The sequence below is a fragment of the Heloderma suspectum genome, chromosome 11, assembly GCF_057233095.1.
Source record: "Heloderma suspectum isolate Gila_16-S chromosome 11, 16-S_ref, whole genome shotgun sequence".
Classification (NCBI taxonomy): Eukaryota; Metazoa; Chordata; class Lepidosauria; order Squamata; family Helodermatidae; genus Heloderma; species Heloderma suspectum.
In genome coordinates, this window is record NC_139468.1 from 22030774 (window position 1) to 22053677 (window position 22904).

At 41.0% G+C, this 22904-nt stretch overlaps 1 protein-coding gene across 8 annotated transcripts in view; it reads right to left on the minus strand.

Annotated features, from left to right (window-relative positions):
- The window catches only part of CEP152 (centrosomal protein 152), a 60696-nt gene that overhangs the window by 13289 nt on the left and 24503 nt on the right, over positions 1 to 22904 (minus strand). For 7 of the 8 annotated variants that reach the window (XM_084817126.1, XM_084817125.1, XM_084817120.1 and 4 more), the window contains 11 exons: positions 22014 to 22153; positions 20742 to 20942; positions 16778 to 16925; positions 15251 to 15342; positions 13189 to 13349; positions 10340 to 10538; positions 8731 to 8838; positions 7944 to 8074; positions 5155 to 5283; positions 4894 to 5029; positions 178 to 369 (listed from right to left, as the gene is read on the minus strand). In XM_084817126.1, coding sequence (XP_084673252.1) covers positions 178 to 369; positions 4894 to 5029; positions 5155 to 5283; positions 7944 to 8074; positions 8731 to 8838; positions 10340 to 10538; positions 13189 to 13349; positions 15251 to 15342; positions 16778 to 16925; positions 20742 to 20942; positions 22014 to 22153 — 1637 coding nt within the window. The remainder of the gene's footprint in view (positions 1 to 177; positions 370 to 4893; positions 5030 to 5154; positions 5284 to 7943; positions 8075 to 8730; positions 8839 to 10339; positions 10539 to 13188; positions 13350 to 15250; positions 15343 to 16777; positions 16926 to 20741; positions 20943 to 22013; positions 22154 to 22904) is intronic. The other variant, XM_084817122.1, reaches the window with a different exon arrangement.

Consider the following 22904-nt stretch of genomic DNA (forward strand, 5'->3'; position numbering starts at 1 on the left):
ACAAAATCAAATACTAGAAGTGGCCAATACCAACAACAACTACAAAGAAAGAGATCCATTTTACTATACAATTTCATGCAAGATCCAATGAATTCAGAAGCCTTTTAATCTTTCAGGATCTCCATAAAACAGCATGCCAGAAGCCATCACTTGTGCTTTAGTACAAACCCCGCACACCTCTTTCTGTTCTTTCTCCCAAAAGGCTTTGACTTTTGCCACTTCATTCTCAATGTGCTGCTTTGTGTCAGCTTCTTTTTCTTTCTGCCATTGGCTCTTGGCTAGCACCATGGAATTCTTATGTGTTTCTTCTAGCTCAGTCTTCAGCCTGTTTAAAGACTCTTCCTTTTCCTCCAATAACTGTTTCTTGAACTAGGCAAAATGGAATAAGACTGCTGAATACAGTTTGGACAAAATAGTAGCCTTAGAGCTAGACTCCTGTAATGGGGTTCAGCTTTACAGCAGAGAGAAAGGTATTATGGGTAAAAACTGTTGTAATCGACACCTCATCCATTAGTATTATATTAAGAATAGAGCTTCTGTATGCTATCACAGTCATCCAAATAAGATACAATGCTTGTGAGGTAAGAGCTTTTAAGACATCATGTAGTCTGGTTTTCATTTGATGTGGTCATGGTAATATAACAACTCTTAGTCAAGGCATCTCTGTCTTGATTTTATGCAAAAACATCTCTTGGGCTTAAATCTTTCTTTCTCTCTCTCTCTCTCTCTCTCTCTCTCTCTCTCTCTCTCTCTCATAAATAAATAAATAAATAAATAAATGTTCTTGGCCGCCTTTCAGGGCGGAAGCCCTCCCAAGACAGTTTACAACAACAAAATACATAAAAACAGTTAAAATATTAAAAGCAATAAAAACATAAAAACAATAAAAACCAACAATAAAACCAACAACAATGATAATGGCGGTAACAGCAACAATAAGTCATATCAAGAGAAGGCCACGGTAAAATAATATGTTTTTAAGGCTTTCTTAAAAACCTGCAATGATGGAGCATGGTGGACCTCCGATGGCAACTTGTTCCAAAGGTGTGGGGCCACTGCAGAGAAGGCCCTTTCATGTGTGATCACTCACCCGACTACTCTCACAGGTGGACAAGGGCTTCCCTTTCTGATCTTAAAGTGTGCACAGGCCGGTATGGGTGAATGTGGTCCTTCAAGTAACTTGGTCCCAAGCCATTTAAAGCTTTAAAGGTCACAACCAGCACTTTGAATTGGGCTCGGAAACACACTGGTAACAAGTGCAGCTGGCGTAGTATAGGCATTACGTAATCGAATCGCCTCGCCCCCACCAATACTTGGGTGGCCACATTCTGCATGAGCTGGAGTTTCTGAACTGTCTTCAAAGGCAACCCCACATATAGTGCACTATAGTAGTCCAGCCTGGACGTCACTAGTGCATGGATAACTGAGGCAAGGTCTGTCTATTCCAGATAGGGCTGGAGCTGGCATACCAGCCTAAGCTGGTAAAAAGCACTCCTAGACACCACAGCCACCTGGGCTTCCCCAGTTAGCTCAGAATCCAGGAGGACTCCCAGACTGCACACTTGGTCTTTCAGGGGGAGTGCAACCCCATCTAAGACCAGACGTAAACCTCCATCCAAAGTAGTTGGTTTCCCAACCCACAGTACCTCCGTCTTGTCTGGATTAAGTTTCAGCTTGTTCACCCTCATCCATCCCAAAACAGCCTCCAGACCAGGGTTCAAGAGTTCCACAGCCTCCCTGGGATGTGCAGATGGAAATGAGAGGTAGAGCTGAGTATCATCTGCATCCTGATGACATTTCAGCCCAAACCTCCTGATGACTTCCCCCAGTGGTTTCATGTAGATGTTAAAAAGCATGAGGAAAAGACAGAACCTTGCGGTACCACACAGGCTAATGGCCTATGCTCATTTATCTGGGAGTGAGCCCACTGACCACTTTCCCATGGATTCCTTGACTTAACACCTCAATCCTTATCCTCAACCAAAATGAAATTTAAGTATGTGTGCAATTGCATTTGATTACTTTCATCCCATGTTACTCTTGCCTACCTCCCTGCCCCTAATTCATTAGCCTTGCATTTCACTTCCTTTGTTGTCAACCCACCACCATCAAAGTTTAGCCTGTAAGCACACTGGGGCAAGGAGCTATCTTTTTCGCTTATGTTATTCTATAAGACACAATGTACGTTGATGGTACCACCATATACAAGGCACTCTAGGAAAGCAAGATCACAAACAAAAATGCCTCAGAGAGCAATCCTATGGCTACTAGACAGCGGCTAGACAGCCATAGGATTGTTTGGTTCCCGGAAAACCACCTGCCTGCCACCTCGGAATAGCAGCATGGAGTGGGGCAAAAGGGGGCATTCCACGGGGCGTGAAGCGTGGAAGTGCTGGTATGATGCTTCCTATCCGTCATCCAGGCTCCCCACCCCCTCTCTTTGAAGTCCTGCAGCTAGAGAGCTGAAATTGGCCGTCTAGCAGCAGTCCCCAACCTTTTTGGGACCAGGGACCGGTCCGCAGTAGGGGTGTGGGAACCCCCCTTACCTTGGGTCCGCGGGGGGGTGTGTGTGATCTGTCGCTCCCCCCCCCCCCGAATCCTCGCTGGCCCTGGACTTGCTGCGGACCTGCCGGCTGGCTCCAGCCGGGGGAAGACTTCCGGCCGCTGGGATGCAAATGGCGTCCGCTATGCGGATGCCATTTGCGTCCCTGTTCTTTGCAGTAATGGGCTATTACTACAAAGAACAGGGCTGGAGCCGGCCGGCAGCTCTGCAGACTCGCCGCGGAACGGAGCCGGGCAGGGCCAGTGAGGATTCCGGGGTCGGGGGGAGGGACAGATCACCTCCCCACCCCTGCGGACCCAAGGTAAGAGGGGGTTCCCACACCCCTACTGCGGCCTGGTCCCTAACAGGCCGCGGCCCAGTACCGGTCCGCGGCCCGGGGGTTGAGGACCCCTGGTCTAGTCAGTCATACAGTGTGGCCAGAGTGCAGAGAAGAGGTTCCCCTCTGTGCTCCGCCCACGCTGCATTGGATAGTTGGTCACCTCCAAGTTTGAAGGTAGCCAACTATCCGCATAGGATTGCGCCCTTAATGGCTATGTCTGTTTTTCTCTCAGTTTTCTTTACACTAACATGCTCAAAAAAATCACAAAACACTGGCACCTAATTACTACTTTCTTTCTATGGCTGTAAAGACAACAGAGCTGCATCCAAGTAGCTTTCTGAAAAGGTTCATACTTTCAGATGAATATTACGAATAAAAATAACTATAGCTGACATTTTCTCACTTACGAATCTCCTATAAATTTTGCAACAGACCTGCTCAGATATAAGAAATTATTCTCCAGTAAAAAAATAGGGCTGTCAACTGATTGAATATGCTTAACTGAAAGCCATGTGGTCAACCTAAAGTTAAATTTTGAGGATACTGAAGGAAGACTATTGATTCCCTTAAGGCTGAGGTAACTTAAAATTTACAGCTACCACTCATAGTAAGGAGGAAAGACTATTTTATTATTTTCATTTTCAGAAATGTGGGAATCTGAAATATAGAATCTTTTCTATTGAAATATTATACCACAGCAAGAAGAGCTTAAAAATAAATTCAGATCTCAGCAAGTATTATCAAAGATCCAGATTCTAATGGCAGATCCTACAGAAATGCAGCACTCCTAAACCATTAAGAATAGTTCAGGGATCAACTGGAACACCAGATTGTACATTCCCCATAACCTAGCCCCTCCCATCTTTGGCATGAACTCCGTAATTAATGCTAACCAGTGTTCACTATTAAACAGGATTTGAAACTAATTTTAAAAATGTTAGTAGCTAGTGTATTCCTGTGAGCGAGATCCTGCAGCTTCCTCCCAATCCAATTATGATGGTTAACGGACTGACAACTTCCATACTGAGTTTTCAATAAGTGTGTCTGTTTGTTTCCATCTCAGTCACATAAGTTAAGCTAGGAGAAAGTTCTGATCTGTGCTTACAGCTTTAGGGAACAATCCTATCGCCTCCTCCGATCTAGGAGGCGACCGCCTATTTAATGCAGGATGGGTAGAGTGCAGAGGGGATCTTCTCCTCCATGTTCTGGCCGCCCTGCATTCATGGCTAAATGACAGATTTTGGCTGTCTAGCCATGGGACTTCAAAGCAGGGGGCCGGATGACACATAGGAAGTGTTGTATTGGCACTTCCATACTCCCCGCCCACGGGAATGCCCCCTTTTGCCCCGCTCCACACTGCTCTTATGAGCGCAGAGCCCAGGGACAATCTGCGCCCCTACAAGGTGGCAGGGAGGCAGTTTTCCAGGAGCTGACCTCGGAGCACAGGCTCCGGGGTCGGTTCCCGGAAACCAAACAATGCTATGGCCGTCTAGCCATTGTCTAGCAGCCATAGGATCGCACCCTTAGTTGATTATTCTACTGATCAAGTAATTCTCGCAGCCCTAATAAAAATATTTAAAATCTATTATCTTACCTAGGGCAGTAGATAAACCACATAATAACAAAAGTTCTCTGAGGCGTTTACAAGTTAAAAGTTCACTTTAGTTCACTTTAAGGAGTGCTTTCTAGCTACAAACTCTAGTTAATACTAACCATGATTAAGGTAGGTGCAAGTATAGCTTATCACAGTAAAGGCCAGCAAGGGACAGATAGGAGGATTTCCTGCTTGAGAGTTGAAGGACTGGTGGGAAGGAGTGTGTGAATTCATGGCCTGTCCCAAATCATTTAACTATCATTAAGATATGGGCAGTGTTATATTTGCTCTGCCCCCAAAGCACACGTTCCCAAAGATTTTACAAATACAAATCACTAATTTCTCTGTTCAGAACCATCTTTAGTATAGTTGCTCTGCAATCATTATCTCTGGAGTAAAGGATACTTTTGCATCTACCTTCTCGTCCTTTGCTTGCTGCTCCTGTTCAAATGCTGCCTTCAGAGTGGCCTCCTGTTCATCTCTCTCTCTGCAGACTGTAATGTAACATTCCTTCACTGTAATCATCTCTTTGTTCAACTCATCAATGCAAGCCCTTGAAAAAACAAGACATTACATTTTTTTTTTCAAAAGCAGTTCTTGTCTAATAAAGCAACGTGTCTGAAAATGAAACAGGTTTCAGGCAGATATTCTAATTTAGCAGGGCAAAAATAATCTTACTTTAACTGGGTAATGTTCTCTTCATAAGCATGCACGAGTTCTTCTTTTTCTGCAGCATGCCTTTCTGCAAGCTCTTCACAGAGCTTTTTCTTCACATCTTCATAATGTTGCTGATAGGTTCTTTCACACCTGGAGCAGGAAGAAGAAAAAGGCTTTAAAAGGTACTGTACAAAAGAATAGTTCAGAATTGCTTTTTGCTTGGGTTTTTGGTTTACACATGCATACAAGGAGTCTCAGGCCTTGTATGTACAGAGCAAAAAAGTACAGCCAAGGTGCGTGGGTGGCATTCCAACACAGAGAGATCAAAAATCCTCCATGTACTCTTCTCCTTCAGCAGACTGTAATGGATGGCCACTGGCCAGCACATTATCAGTGCAAATGTAAAAACAAATCTATTTTTGCATCTATGAAAAGTTACCCTTTAAATAGGACAGATACAAAAATATTGCTTTCTACATTCCATAGTCTAGAAGTTCCAATAGCCATTATAGGACATTGAAGGAAGACAATATCATAACAGAGAGCTGGTGTGGCATGCTGGATAGAGTTTTAAAGTGTGACAAGGGAGACAGATTCAAGTTCCTGTTCAGCAATGAATCCTGCTGGTGACCTCCTCATTCTCTTTATCAGCCTAAGCTATATGAGAGATTTGCTGTGGGGACAAATAGGAAAACCCTATTTAAACTACCCTGAGCTCCTTAGACGAAGGCAGGATAAAAATGTAATGCATAAATCATTCCTCAAAGCCAACTGAGGCATGGGAGAAAGCATGGACTCAAATGGAGGACAACTGAAGTCACATGTAGAGTAAGCAGCGAAAGCAGAAAGTACCAAGCCAAGGTATCCTATGCACATCCCCTTTCATAATTTCTTAGGCATTTATTTACCTTTTAACCAAATGTCAGGGTGATAGGAAAAGAACTAGTTATTTTCAGTATACTCCCGAACATGTAGTATTCCATGTGCATGGAGATGCCAAAGACCACATTTCCACCCACATTTTGCATGTTTTCCCTCACAGATATCGAGCTCAAAAGATTGTTTCTTGTCTGAATGTCATGGGAAGCGGAACCAAGGACCTGAAGCAAGGATGAAAGCCCTTTCGTTGTTCAACTGTTGTGGCACCTCTGGAAATCATTAAGCAAGCATTTCCTTCCCTTTCTAAAGTAATGAAGCCTCATGGTGTACCATTAAATTGGCTATGAGGGCCCTAAGAAGTAAAAGGCACTGTACAGGAAGCACTGCAGTCCCAATGTAAACACCATGCGATGGGTGCTTCACCATCCATCATCACCCATCAGGATCTGGAAAACTTTACACTTAAAAGACGTACACAACACCCTTTTTGGAACCAGCATATCTTTGCACCCCACACTCACCGAGAGAAAATTTAACCCAACCATCATCAGCTCCCTCCTGTTCCTTAGCAAAGCCCTTCCTGCAAAAACCACCTCTTTAAGGGGAGATTCCAAGTAGAACAGTCAGCTTTTTCTTTCTTATCTTTCTATTCTGTTTTTGTACCGGGTTTGTAGAGGGGTTCCCGTTGAACCCAAGGGCTTGGCAGTGCCCATACTCCCCCATCATTGCCCCTGGGTGTTCATAAGACAACCTGGGGCTAGAAAGGAAGTGATAGCTGATTAACTGGAGTGCAGGACTTATAATCTGCACTGAGTTCTCCCAGTTGATAGTAGACGTTTGAGGGAAAAAAACACATGTACCATCTCTCTTTGGAACATGCAATATCTGCGTTGCAGCCTTATTGCCCCTTCCTAATTTGGTTTCTCCTCTTGCCTATCCAGATTTCTAAGAGGCCACCTGTACCGCTTCGGGAGGTGTTACTTGTATTTTGGATTCTTTCTCAACTCCATACAGCTTCCATTTTGTCTATCTGGTTTCTTTTCCCCTCCTACTTCCTTATTCAGCAATAGTCCCTCTCATTCATACACACACTTCCCCCTTGCTCTTCCCCTTAGCCAAATTTGTCCAGACACCTGCCCTCTCTCTGTTATTAACCCAATCATTGCTAGTTTAAGTTGAATGCCACACATACATTTTGCCTTACAGTAAACCATGTATTGGAGTACCCTAGATCCCTGGCTTGCTGCATCTTTACTCAGTGCACCAGCAAGGGGAACCAATTCCTTCATGGTGCACCACAATTCTAGGTTAAAGACCCTGATCTGTGGTTCTTGACTGTACAAGTGTAACGATAGGACATGTGGTAACAATGGCCTGAAAAAGATGAGCTGTACCATTCTCTGGATAGGATGATGTTATAAAGGAATAGTAAATTTAGATTTATTGCAAAGAAGGAAAAGCCCATATACTGAACAATAATAAATAGAAAGCCACAACAAATAACTACCACTTGAAATTTGAGGCATGCCATGGAATTTTAAATAAATTAATGGAAAAACATTATTAGCAGGTACAGAGGAACACTTAGCACATGGTTCTAGCAGAGATGCTTGCCTCCATCACTTTGCAAAGTCTAGCTCTAAACAGTAAGCCTCCACAAGTGCTCAACAAGGGTTGGAACACACAGCCAGCTCCTACAACTCTCTGATATCAGAAACACAATGCTGACCTAAGGGGTAACAAGATGGTTCTTACCAATGCTATGGATACACTTGCAAAACATTACTAATATAGAGGAGTCCCAAGCAACAAAGATCTTCTAAATCCAATCCAACTAGTTATCTACTTCTATTTGTTTACAGAGAAAAGCACAAAGTAATATTTATAGACCAACACAGTCCAATCTTGTTGGCTTCCCCAAATCCAAGTACCTGTCTAGGGCTTCTTGCTTATCCCGATCAAAGTCCTGAATCATCTCTCTCATTTGACTACAAAGCTCTTGATTTGCATTTTTCAGTTTTTCCTGGTTTTCTATAAGTTCCTGAATACGCGCATTATAACTCTGTTCAAACAAAAATAAGAGAGAAATATTTATTTATTTCATTTCTATACCGCCCAACAGACGACGCTCTCTGGGCGGTTCACAATTATATTATAATTTTAAATTATAAAAATAAACTCAATTTAAAATTGTATCAGCTTTAAAACTATTAACATGTCCCGCCTCAAGAAAAAAATACATATTATGGGTAATACCTACAGATGTGGTCAGAGATGTGAAGGCCATGAAAAAAAGAAATAGAAAAAATTGAACAGTCTCTCCTCCCCCGCAATAACTCTTTTCTCCATTTTTTACAGAAAGTAAGTATTGCATATATTTCAATTCCTCCCCACACACCTCAAATGTCTTGGTTTTCCCTGGAAAAGAAATACCACATTTTCCTCCATGATTTCAAAATTTCCAGATATTTTATCTCTCTCAAAATGTGTCAAGTTCTTCTCTCCCCATTAAATGTACAAACATGGATATCCTAACATATCCCTTCTGCCATTGTCAGCAGCCAATGATGTAAATGTTACAATGCAACAACATCATAGGGTTAAGTGTTCCCACATTTTCTCCCCCTCTCAAACTCAACATGGAAGTGCCGTATTTTGTGAGATCCCCATAGCACCCTATCTTTAGACAGCAGGAAAATTAAAATATGAAAAACCCACCTCAATTTCTTGTTGCAAATCCTGGTTTTCCTTTTTGAGCCTCAGAATTTCTTCAGAGGTACTGGACTGAAAGGTATCAGATGGGCCCTCTTTATTTTTTCCTTTGGGCTAATAAAAAGAGCAGAATAAGTCCAGACAACTCGTATTAGTACTACAAAATAGGTTTGTGCTGCACAGATGAGAGATGACAACTATCCATGTGTATACTTAACAGTCTAAAGGACCAATACAACCCCCCACCCCCGCCATAAAAGAGAGGGTAGGAATTCTTGGTGGATTCTTTAAATTGGCTCACAGGGCAACAAGTTCTCAGCTCATGAGAAGATGTTCATTTGAAATAGCTGCCAAAGAAAAACCATTTCATACAGGCATTTATGAACTCACCCAAATACATTCCATCTGTACTGGACCAAAACAATTTTTGCGCATATCGCATATGTAATGATTTAGAAATGAGGCATGAAATGCTTTCCGAAACGAAATAAGTGAATTTACCATTTTACAATCATCCAAACAGTTGAAGCAATAAACTTGTTTTCAATAGTAATAAGATGCAAAAAATGTATCTTTGTCACAATGTACTCGCTATTACGTGTGTCTTTGGCAAAAAAATACAAAGCATGCCAAGTACCGAAATGCACCTACCATGGGAGTGAACCCTCCCTGAAATCAGAAGGACTTACTTCTGAGTAAATATGGCTAAGACTGGGCTATGTTGTATACACGTCTCATTAACTGGCTTGTTTATATTAAAGTTTGTGTTCACTGGAAGCACAGTGCAGTATTGTCAGGATACATCCCTATGCCCTGCTATCCAAGAATCTGATCTAAGTGCCTGCATTTTATTTGCTACGACAGAAAAAGCAGCATTAAAATATAGTAAATAGGCCACACTTCTGAAGTTTAATGAGATTAAGGGCCAGGTAGGCAATGCCTGGCACAGCAATAATTATGTCGTCAGCCTTTCCCATGTACCTTTCCAGGTTCAAATACTGTCTAAGCAGCACAAATTGCAACCAAAAGGCTCATAACACAGAATTAGCTCTTACTTCCTGGTAAACGTTATTTGGCAGTAAAGCTGAAGTTTCAGCATAGCCAGAACACAGTGTTAGCCAGTCATGCCATATGCTAGCCATATTATCATAGGGCAGTTAGGCAAGCTATAGAACTAGGCAGCTCATATAACGTAAGAACACTGCATACAGATCATATTTCAGCTGTCTGGTACTACAAGGAATGTATTTTTGGGCAAGAATAGAGAGTTAAGATAATGAAAAGGTCAGTACCTACTCTTGTAATAGAGTTTTAGAGGTGTTCTCTAACTTCTGCCAAAGGACAGGCAACAGGGTTTTTTTTATAAAGAAAACCAACTATTTATTATTCCCCGTTAACACTACTTGGGCCACTGCCTTGAACTAACCCAGTAAATGACCCAACTGGGTAAACCAAATTTCAACATCTAACAGCATGAACTGTTCTTCTGTCCATATGTATTGAGTATAATGACTTTGTTTGTTTAAAATGCAGTAAAAGCTTTTAGTTTTAATAAATAAATGAGGGGCAAAAGACCAAACATATCCATGTTTCTAAACATACAAAACAAACAAACCTCATGTACATTTGTTTTCACCAGCTCCTGCTTCAGTTCTTCAATTGTTCTCTGGCAATCTTCAAGGTCATTTTGTAACCGAGAAACCCGGTTCCTCTTTGCTTTGTTACTGCTCAGTAAACGTTCCAGTTCAACCTTCAGATCTAAAATGATCTCATCTTTAGAAAGTCCTCCATCTACTTCTTTACTCAGTGCAAAACTGTTGAGCATTAAAAAGAGAGGTGCGGGAGAGAAACTACATGTATTAGCAGCCTATAAATACTGGAAAGCTTTGAGATTCCAGGCTGCAATCTTAAGTCACACTGATCTTCCAAGTAAACACGTGTAGAATGAAGCCAACAATTTTATTTATGTATCATTTGCCTTTCAGGTTTACTATGATATAGCAGACGGAAGTACAAATTGGGTTTTGAAGAGGCAGAGGAACTAGAGATCAAATCGCCAACATTCGCTGGATCATGGAGAAAGCAAGAGAATTCCAGAAAAATGGCTATTTCTGCTTCATTGACTACGCTAAAGCCTTTGATTGTGTGGATCACAACAAACTCTGGCAAATTCTGAAAGAGATGGGGGTACTAGACCACTTTACCTGTCTCCTTAGAAACCTGTACGAGGGTCAAGAAGCAACAGTAAGAACGGGACATGGAACAACCGATTGGTTCAAAATTGGGAAAGGAGTACGACAAGGCTGTATATTGTTGCCCTGCTTATTTAATGTATATGCAGAGTACATCATGAGAAACGCCGGGTTGGATGAATCACAGGTCGGAATTAAGATTGCCGAGAGAATTATCAACAACCTCAGATATGCAGACGATACCACCCTAATGGCAGAAAGCAAAGAGGATCTCAAGAGCCTCTTGTTGAGGGTGAAAGTGGAGAGTACAAAAGCTGGTTTGAAACTCAACATTAAAACAACTAAGATCATGGCATCTGGCCCCATCACTTCCTGGCATACAGAAGGGGAAGAAATGGAAGCAGTGACAGATTTTACTTTCTTGGGCTCCAAGATCACCGCAGACGGTGACTGTAGCCATGAAATTAAAAGACGTTTGCTCCTTGGGAGGAAAGCTATGGCAAACCTAGATAGCATAGTAAGAAGGAGAGACATCACCTTGCTGACAAAGGTTCGTATAATCAAAGCTATGGTTTTCCCAGTAGCAACGTATGGCTATGAGAGCTGGACTATAAGGAAGGCCGAGCGCCGAAGAATTGATGCTTTCGAACTGTGGTTCTGGAGAAGACTCTTATGAGTCCCCTGGACTGCAAAGAGGTCAAATCAGTCCATCCTAAAGGAAATCAACCCTGACTGCTCCTTGGAAGGACAGATCCTGAAGCTGAAGCTGAAATATTTTGGCCACCTAATGCGAAGAGAAAAGTCACTGGAAAAGACCCTGATGCTGGGAAAGATTGAAGGCAAAAGGAGAAGGGGACGGCAGAGGATGAGATGGCTAGATAGCATCACCGATGCAATGAATATGAACTTGAGCACGCTCCGGGAGAGAGCGCAGGACAGGAAGGCCTGGCGTGCTATGGTCCATGGGGTCACGAAGAGTCGGACACGACTGAACAACAAAGATATAGCAGAAGAAGCTAACCTGGTGCTTGAGCAAAGTTTTCATTGTAGGAAGCTGGGTCACTCCAGCCCTGCAATTCTGTGACTATACAGCTGTCAATATAGCAGTTTAAAATTGACACACAGCAAAGATGTTTAAGGAAGCAGCTTACTCAAGGTCAAAATGGAAAGTTCACAAGCTGACTCTATATGGAGCCATTAATAGGTCCATTAACTTCCAGCTTCGTTTGCACTGCTGGCCTTTGATTAGCATTTTGACTAACCCTGATAACTGATTATAGTTCTTTCCCCCATTCAGGTTTATCAGGAGAGAGCTAAAACGACAATGTGAAATCATCATATGTCTACCTATCCACCTCCATGTAGGTTTTCCAGAAACAACTAAAGAGCACGTTATTCAAGCAAGCCTTCAATTTGGAGTAATCTGCACCATTTAGAAATTATCTGACTTTTATGGTGTCTTGATCTGCTTTGCTACCGTTCTTATTTTATTTGACATTTCTATTGCCTCTTTATTGTATTTCAATATTTTATTGAATACTGCTTGAGGGCTTTTCAAAAAAGTGCTTTATAAATTGTAAAAACAAACAAAACAAAAAATGATATTTCTCTAAATGATGTTCAACACCACGAAGGCAGCTCAAGCTGTCCGTTTGGGCTGTAATGTTACATATCTTTGTGCTTATTTGAGACACACTTAAATCAACAAGACTCAACAATGGACTAAATTGAAGCTTTAATTCTTTGATGAAGGTTTAAACGGCTTTAAATATACGATCTTATAGTGCAACTATTACAAAAACATTATTTTATGAAGAAAACACTACTACTATAATAGTACCAGAAAAGTCACAGAAGAAAATCTCTAGACTATAAAAAAAATTAAAAATTAAAAAGCAAGCAAGAATGGTTATGTTTAACCTAAATTAAAATGGTGAAGTCACTTCGAAATGTAAAGTGTGAATGTGTCAAATATATGTATCATACAGATAAACAGGGAGCTGATTTTAGGCACCCAGATAATGGTCTGGGAACACCTGACGCTACAGCATTATTAACACTATACAGACGAAGACAAGATCAGACCCTTGGATAGGAAAGCACTACAAGCCCCATGTAAGGGTGGGATTCTTTTTTTAAAACTGGTTTTACAATTATTTGTAAAGTACAATAGTTCTATCACAACAGTTATGGGAACGGGGAGAAAATTATATACTTTGGGCAACATTTCACTGTTTGTTTATTATTTAATTAGAAAGTGTTCACCCAGTACCTGTGTAGTCTTGTTTTCGTGTTGACCTTTTTAATACCCAAATCTACATAAGAATCAGTCATATCTACATTCAGTTCGCCACCAGGGTCATTGAGAAACACACCATGTTTTGCAGCAGATTCATACAAAATGATTTCTCCTTTTAGTTCCTTTAGCTCTTCCTAAAAATGCAGAAAATAAACTGGAGACAGATAAACAAATCTAGAACAGGTGAGGAATATAAGCCTGCTAGTGCCAGCAGTTACCCAGCTATCTGAAATACCAGATATATGAACTTCTAAAGGCCACCTCTGATGTTACAGACATCTTACATACTTTTTAGGCACATTAGCTAGTCACAGCAAATGTATACTTATGCTTCCATTTCATCTCTTAAAATATTTATTATACTTGCACCCCTGCTCACACATTTGGGCACCAGAGGATTTCCCATCCAAGGGACTGAAAAGGTCTTCACTTTGGCAATGAAGCAGCCTCAAGTGCTGCCAGACTACTCACTGGGCCCCTTTATGCTCCTCTGGGTTACAAATGCACAGAATCTCTCTTGGGAAAATGCATGTTTAGAAACACGTTTCTCATGGTTTGTATATTTTATAGTGCCTGGATTTTATTAACACATATACTATAAATGAATCACTATGAACACGTACTATGAAAAAGTACATCTGATGAAGTGGACTCTAGTCCAGGAAGGTTTATGCCATAATACATTTGTTAGTCTCTAAGGTGCTACAAGATCCTTTGTTGTTATTGCTGCTAAGCAGACTAATGCAGCAACCTGTCTATATACACCACAGTGAGTGTATGGCTAAAATGGAGACAAGTATCAAGATGATACTGAAACTGCCTGCAATTGCCTCTCTTGGGCAGCCATCTGACTGGACCTGGCTATGAGAGACTAAATTAAAAAATGCTTAATACTAATTCTGGAATAATCATAGAGCACTGTAAATTATTTTTCAGACTACTAAGAGAATCCGAACGTGACGCTCAAAGAGCATTACGTGTGAGATTCCTGGATTTGGAGAAGATGGACAAAATGTGAAAAGTGGTCCTCAAGTACGTACAGGTAACTTCACTGGGCACTCAGTAGTAGTATAACCACACTCATGAATATTCTTATTGGCAGCACACTTCAGACTATAGATATGTCAAGTTAAATTATGCCATTTTTTCTGGTTGCATACATTTAAATGAAATGTTAAAGCAGGTTTGGATTGAATTTCCACAATGATTTCACTGGGCAGTCTTTGGACTGTCTGCCCTTCTCAACCTCATTCTCTACCTACGAAATGGAACAAACCCATAGGTGTAAGAATAAATGAGATGAGGAGTTTTGAGCATTTTGCATGCTTAGGGAAGACGTTTAACACATTTACTCAGTTGTAAGCCTCATCAAGTCCCTAATAAGCTTAGGATTGCTGCCTTAAAGAGCTACTGAAATAAATGACGATAGCAAAAATGAATCTCTTTCAGTCCAATCTCCAACTTTACACATTACAAACAGCTTTCAGCATACCTGGGTAGGCACTGACATGTATTTTTGGCAGCAGTTCTGCAACTATTGAACTCCTTTCCTGAGCATCTTTCCAAATTAAGTGTAAGATTTTTGAGCTGACATTTGGGAGCTGAAGTTAAATAGGAAGTTAGTTTGGTTCCTTGTTTTTAGTAGACAGTAAAGCTAGCAATTTGCTAAGCACAGAGTGCTAATCACGATTAGCACCAGTGCACAACATAGCACAGCAACACAGCTAATGATAACCAGAAAAGAGAGAGGGAATAGGAAGCACAAGAGCCCTCAGCACATTTCTGATCTCCTAAACACTGCTAGCATTCATGTCTGCACTGGGCCAGAATCTACCCAAACAAACCCAAACAAACCACTGGGATATGAAATTAAATAAATAAAAATGTTTTTGTTAGGAACTGTGGAATAAAATACCCATCCTATAAATTCAGAGTCATATTCTCTACTGGAGGCACTTCCCTTCCCTGAAGTTACCCTATCATTTTTATAGTGGCCCAAGTAAGTCAAAGTCTTTAAACAGGAAAATAAACCAACCTGCAGAGCTTTATTCATTTCATTGCTTATCAATTGAGCAGACTGGGTTTGCTGAAGCTGCATGCGTAACTGGTTTGTCTCCTTTACCAAACCTGGAGTGAAAGAATTGGAATTAAACTTATGAAAATAAAGAATTGCTAAGAAAGAAAGAAAAATCAAGTGACCTTTTCTAAATCAGCAATATTTAAAAGTGTCCCATTTTTAAACGTACCCGAATGCTAGATTTATCTTTTATAGGGATGCGTGGAAGAGAATATGTACATTGTGGCTATATATTCAAGTTCTCAATTTGCAAAAGCAATTTTTCGAGCACTTGAGAGTGTGGTAGCTTTGACAGTTTTTCCTTCTACTTTAAATGAAAGTAATGATGAGTAAGAAAGCCATGTCAAATGTTTGCTTTTCTTTAGCTCACCCAAAGCTAAAGGAAACTGTGAAGCTATGCCAGAAAAACAGGACGAACAAGGCAGGCTTGGTAAAGGACTTCAGGTGTTTTTTTTTAAGGAACAAGATGTTTAAATGCATACAGTTGCACTTTTAATGACACTTAGAGGGGCCTTTCACAGTATTTCTTTAGCTAGCATGAATATTTTTCAGTCTGGATTTGGCAAGGTATATGTCACCTAAGTATCGCCTGTCACACACATCACTACTTATTTACTTTATTATGCAAAGTTAACTTAAAAGGAAGTTTTCCTCTACTGCATCTTTCCATCCTCCCCTCCTTACAAGAGGCCTCCTCTCCACTTATGTGCACCTGACCACTGATACAGCAGCTTCTTTAGGTTGCTACTCTAAGCAAAAAGAAGGTGGCCTATGATCTTAATTTAAGACTTTCAAAATTCCCTACTCTCAGAGAACCGTTTCCACACTGATACATTTACCAAGGAGTGCCTGCACACTTGCCATGGAATCTGATATGCTTTTCAAAGGATTGCAGAATATATTCCAGAGCATGCAGAGTTTGAAGGTGCTGCTGCCCAAGCTTGTTGAGTACCTGTCATCCTCCACTAGCTGAAAATACACCCTCAAACGTAGACAGTCATCATTTGTAGCTGTCTACTACAGAAAAAGAGTGGCAATGTCAGACAAGAATCAGTCTGTTGCACAACTTGTGATCGTTTTGTTGAGGAACCCCATGGTTTTGTAGAAACAATTAAAAAACCACAGACTTAGATGAACTGAAGGCATGGCCAGCTGAGCTTAAGATCCATCAAAACAGTGCTTAGGTAGTGAAAGTAATAAAACAACCTCATCTGCCCTGTTCTGCTGACGTTGTTTAGCCTGTTTTTAGCTTTCAGTGCTGAAAAGCTGACATTTTCTACACTCCGTTTCCTAAAGCTTTGTGAATGGTCTAACAGACAGTTGCCCCGAAGGAACTAAAGTAAGGTTTTTTCATATCCATCTATAAGAACCCCAAAGGTGACCATTTAAACACCATTGTGATTCTTCATGCAAATGCTCTTATAATAAAGGATTCCTAAAGTTTGGATATGTTTTGCTCTTACAACGAATACCAATATGACAAACCTGTTTGTAGGAGATTGGCACACTGGTTCTGGCTTTCTTCTAGACTTCTTGAGAGCCGATTGATTACTTCGTTTTTTTCTAATCTACTTTCTTCAACAGTTCTTTCAAGTTGTTTCACATGCTCCCTCAGGTGGCAGCAAAGTTCTGTCTGATAAAAGGCATTGCATATATAAACCAATCAGATAGCCTACATGGTCATCCAATAAAGTTCAATACTAACATTAATAGTCCACACTGGAGGCCTTCAAGACGAGGCTGGACAGCCATTTGTCAGGGATGCTCTGACTTGGATTCCTGCATTGAGCAGGGGGTTGGACTCGATGGCCTTGTAGGCCCCTTCCAGCCCTACTATTCTATGATTCTATGATAATCATACTTCACTTATATAACAGTCAGCTTTAAAAAAAAAAGCAAGGCTTTGGGATGGTTCAATCTCAGTCCAATAAACATTGGTTTACTGACCACTGCACTGGCACCTCCCTCCTCATCTCTCCCCATGTGCACGTGGTTTTGCCAAAAACGTCCTGACTTATTTATGCCACAGCTTCCCATGACTTCCGCAGAAGGAAACTGTAATTGAAAGGCTCCATCCAAACCAAGATCTGATCCTGGTTCCAAGGGAGGGAAGTGGGAGGAGACATGGAATATGTGGATGTGCAGGTCTGAAAAGCCATGGCAGTCATGCTGAGATCATGATGCCTGAACTGGGATCATGATAGCTGAACTGGGCCTTTAAGTAGCCTGAATTAGATGCACAACTGTAAGTTCTTATCACATAGCTCTATTCATACACAGCACCATATAAATGTTGGCCAAAAGTTGCATAGCAACAGAAAAAATGAAGAAGCTAGTTGTTTATAGATGTTCTGGGAGAATAAAAAACCAAACCAAACAATTTTACAGATTAAAAACAAGAGATATGTCAACCTTGCCTAGGGACTGTTCATCATTTTATATGCATACAGGTAATTTTATTGGGGATGAGGGGTGGTGATAAACATCTAGATATTTACTGGTGGTCTAACAGACCTTATTGTGCACAGCCTTTTTTCACATAGGGTGCAACCTTATGGATTTCACTCCCAATTGTCTTAGAAGCCCTCCACCTTATCCTATCCCATGCCAGCAAGAGCCAGGCAGGGTGAGAGGAGAGATGCAAAAGGCATCTAGATGGGTCTCTCAACCTGTCTAGCCGACTTACCTTTCAGTGGGTCAGGTGGGGGACTGGAGAGCCCATAAAATATTGCCTATTGCGGCCTCTCCACTCCCCGCCCACCGGCACACCCCTTTGTCACCCTCTCCAACTGCTCTTATGAGGTCGCAGTTGCGACCTTGTAACAGAAGCTTTCTGCAGCAGGGAGGGAGTGGAGGAGGGAAGATCCACGACTGGATCTCCTCCTCCGTGCTCATAGTTCTGTCTATGGGCATGAAGGAGGTGATCCACAGTTTCCTATGGCACCCCAGATGCTGTCCAGGGACCATAGTATTGCTCTCCCCAACAACAAACCCATTGTTTTACTGAAATGGAAAACTCAGCACACACCCTCCCACTCACATCCTAACATTTATAACCAACATGAAGATTTGGGAACATTCACCATACAAGACAAGGCTGCATTTAGACAATTGGAACTTTTGAAGAGATATAGTCACCTTTTTAGAATGTTTCTATAACTATTAATTGTGTCAGTATGTTCCCTTTCTCCTTCCTGATTTGTTTTCCTTTCCCTAATTCTCGTTTTTACAAACACTTCTAATCCACTAGCTAAATGCATTGCTGAGCTCACTCTCAAAACAGCTTAAGGTTTTTTAAAGCTGTCTCAGCCTATATATGTTTAAGTTCATAGATACTGAGCTGAAGACAGACAAAGGGATGGTCTATTTTGTATCTATTTTTCTTTCATATTGTATAGACATGTAGTTGTTGTTTGCAACAGCTAACTGAAAACTCATTAAAATTCATTTGACAGGAAATCTTATATTATAAAAATTAAGTCAACAGTGCAATCCTATAAATATCTACTCAGATGCAAGTCCCATTTGAGTTCAATGGGGCTTACTCCCAGGTAAGCATCCACAGGATTGCAACCTAAAGGTACTTTAACAGGATAGAAATAATATATCCATATATGGTAACGAAAAGAAAATAATTTAATACTGGCAGCATAAGATCAACCAGAGGCACACAACTACAGGAGAGGCCTTCCAACGAAACATCAGTGATGCATGTTCCATTTATTTTATGTTTGCTGTGACAACCAGTACTGTGTGCTAGCAAAATCTATCCAATTTTGTGGAAACCTTAAAAGCTCAATTCACACATGCGAGCAGCAGTGAGGAACTGCTTGAAAAAAAAGGCAGACATTATTTCATTCAGCAAGCTGTTCACATACAGTAGGTCTCCCAGCACTGCAACTGCAACAACAACATATGATGACAATCACCAGTAGTCCAGGGGTATGCCCAAGTTAGAACAGTCATCACCTCTGTTTGCGTGGGCAAATTGGGCCTAAGAAAAACATATTCTCTTGCTGCATAATCTACACAGAACCACAGACATCTGCTGTAGAAAGGCATTTGCACTGGTTAACCATTTGTTATACATAACAAATACCTAAAGGCACTCCTTAGTTTATTATGTTCACAATGAGCATATAGTATGGATTAGCTGAACTGAAGATATCTTCCTACTCTGATCAGCATAGAATATTTCATGCCAGTATTCTTTTTAAATGTGCAAGGGTCTTCACGGGCTATTAAGTTCATTTTGCTAACATCCGGAGGTTGGTGTCAAGTCAAGTCAATGTATTATTTATAACTATAAATTACTACGATATATAAAAATCACAATGTGAATAAAGGACAATTTAGGCATCATATCAGAAAGTGCAAATAAAACACTGAGGTAAAAATGCAGGTCAACTGGGCATAAAAATGCAGGAAAATCGTCTACCAGCAAGTTTAAAGCAAAATAGTTACATCAAATAATCACCAGTACAAGCAACATCAATTTACTGGATAAATTCATGTCAAATTTTATAAAGAAATAAATTCTGTAAATGACAAAATTTGTCTTGATTGGACAAGAAGCAGCAAATCATTACATAAGCTGAAAACTCAGAAAAGACATCCAACAAGTTACAAAGTCTAGTTCTAGCATTCTCATACAATGGGCGGTATAATAAATAATGTACATTGGTCCACTGTCTTCAGACTGATTTCAAGTGGTGGGTTGCCCAGTATTATTGTGTGTATGCGTGCGTGCGTGTATGTGTGTGTGTGTGTATATATATATATAGTGTGTGTGTGTGTGTGTGTGTGTATACACACACACACGTACATGATATGTTTGAGACTATTTGCTGAAAATCAACCACCAAAACTTTTGACCATGCCAGAATTTGCACCTTGCAGGAATCATCTCATGACATTCCAACTGCAATCCTATGCACAGCTACCTGTAAACAAGCTCCACTGTACACAGTGGGGCATGCTTCTAAATAAACATGCATAAGGTTGCTCTGTTGGGCATTTTTGCCTCTATGAGCACTAGCTATTCAAACACACAACTAACACACACCAATATGGTGCCAACAACATCTTAAGACATTAATTTTCATCTCCCCCAGCTCTTTGAGGATATGTAGTAGATGAACTCACTCTCAAACCTTCCAATGTTGCAGACTTTTTACTTTAGAGAGGATGCTGCAGAGCCTGTTCAGATGAACCTCATTTGAGGTTCACAGCCTTGTAGTGTAAACATAGGAAGCCAAGAAGTCCCTCAGTTTAAGGAAAATGATTAGGTGGATTTGATCTTCACCATTAAAAGCAGTACTATGGCTGGAAGCCAGAAGTGTGAGGCGGGTTACCCTATTTCTTTTAGTTTTATCAGATGGAGAAAGCAAAACGTCACAAGTTTACGTGCCTTCTGTAACTATTTTCATTTTGTAAGCCCCAGTCTGACCTGCTCCTGGAGTGCTATGTGCCTAGCATCAAGTTTCTGCTGCAAAGATAAGGCTTGTTCTTCATATTTCTGTTTGAGAGCGGCAACAATAGCCTCATGCTGTTCTCTTGCACGCTGAAGAGCATCAGAGCGCCTAAGTTCCAGGAGCTGCTGCTGCAAGCTTTCCATGGCAACTTCTGCTACTTTGGATTGTTTGATCAGCTACGAAACAAAACAACAAGCACATCTGTTAGTTCGTAACACATTCTTTCAAATGTGGGCTGCCTTTAACATAAGCAACCATCAATGTATAGTTCAGGTAAAGCTCCACAATGGAATTAACTGTAAGTCACAAATTTCTAGTAATAGACAGAAACATATATGTGCTTGCAGAAATCAACCATCGGGCTATGAAGGAAGAGAACAGTTGGCAAATCTGACACACATCTTGGGAGGAAAAGATTAAAATCATACTGAACGGGGACTATCCCACATGTACCAGCATGGGATAGTGGCTGCCTCCCCACTCCCAACCCCCTTTTCTTGTATGCATCAAAAGCAAACTGGCCTCCTTTGGTTGGGAAATTTGTATTACTAAATCTTATCTTCAAAACACCTTCGCTCACATCTCCTTGCCATGCATGAGCTTCAGTGTAACAGAACTGATCTGACATAATTTTCCCTTTTTGTTCTTTCCCCCTAGACATGGGAGTGCACAAGAGCTAGCTTTGCAAAGTATGGGGGTGGGGTGGGGGAACAATAGCAACGTCAGCCTGCCATGCTCTAAACCCAGCCCAAGCCTACCACTGCAAATCTATTCCTCGGAACCAGCAAAAAAGGGGGGGGGGAATTGTGCCGCAACGTTAGATGGCATGGTCTCCATTTCTCATTATCTTCACTTGGCTCTAAGGGGCACTATGGGCCAAACATTGTGCCCATGTTGCTGCAACAGCAAGCAGATATAGACTGTGATATCCTTCCTATCCCCAGCAACCTCATTATCTCCCTGTTCAGCTTTTCCAAAGAGAGAAAGCACATTCCTGGTTTCCCTGGGAAATGGTGATGGCTGCATGTCTATGTTGAGGGAAGAGAGTGGGGCAACAGAGAGCTTTAATCTCCACAGTCCCACACCTTTGGGTTTTTACCTGTATTGTGCTCATGCCAAATACCACAAACTTCCAACTCATACAACACACCTTCCAAGCATTATTTTTAATAGGCAGCTATAAATATCTTATGATGTGAACACTGACAGAATTTTGAACAGCAACAAGAATGAGATAATCACAATACCTGCTCCTCATTGGCAGTTAGAGTTTGAATTTGAGTTTCAAGTGCTTTTATTTGGCCTTCAAGTTGAACTTCCCTTTCCTTGCTATTCTGATAGAGAGTTTGACTTTCCTGGAGACTAAGACACATGCCATCCTTTTCGTCTTTAAAAGAGAGAGAAATATTTAAATCACATAATGAAGTTACTTATGTGAAAGATGCAACACAGCCTTTTGAGAGAAAAGGACTAGGATGTCAACATTTGTGATTTATCTTGTTATACATATAGAAAAAGGGGAAGGAGGAAAACTGTGAATGGTATCTATTTTAGCGTCACACTGGGATTTTGATCTAAGGCTAGTACATATGTTAACTAGAGCAAGCCATCTCTAACCAGCAATGCAAAGAATGTTACAAATGCAGTGACCAGCAGGGGAAGAAGAAACACACAGCTTGCCTCCAAACCAAATGAAAGAATATAAACTTCAAATCCTTATTAGTGTAGTTTAATTTAATTAACATCAAGGTATTGCAGACAATGAAATGAAAGAGGGCTATTGTTTTTGGTTCCTCACTTATTCTTAGCAACTGGCACCTAACTACTGACTCTTGTTCTGTCCTGTTAATACCCAGTTCTGGCATTTGTTTGTTTGTTATTTCTCAGTCTTAGACACACCTCTGCCAAGGCAGAGTATATTATGTTTTGTAGCCGAAGAGGGACCGTGGCTCAGTGGAAGAGCACATGTGTTGCAAGCAGAAGGTCTCAAGTTCAATTCTCGGCACCTCCAAGTAGGGGTGGAAAAATTCCTGCCTGACACTCTGAAGAGCTGCTGCCAGTTAGTATCGACAATACTGGGTTAGATAAACCAATGGTCTGGCTCAGTATAAGGTAACTTCTTATGTTCCTATGTTAGC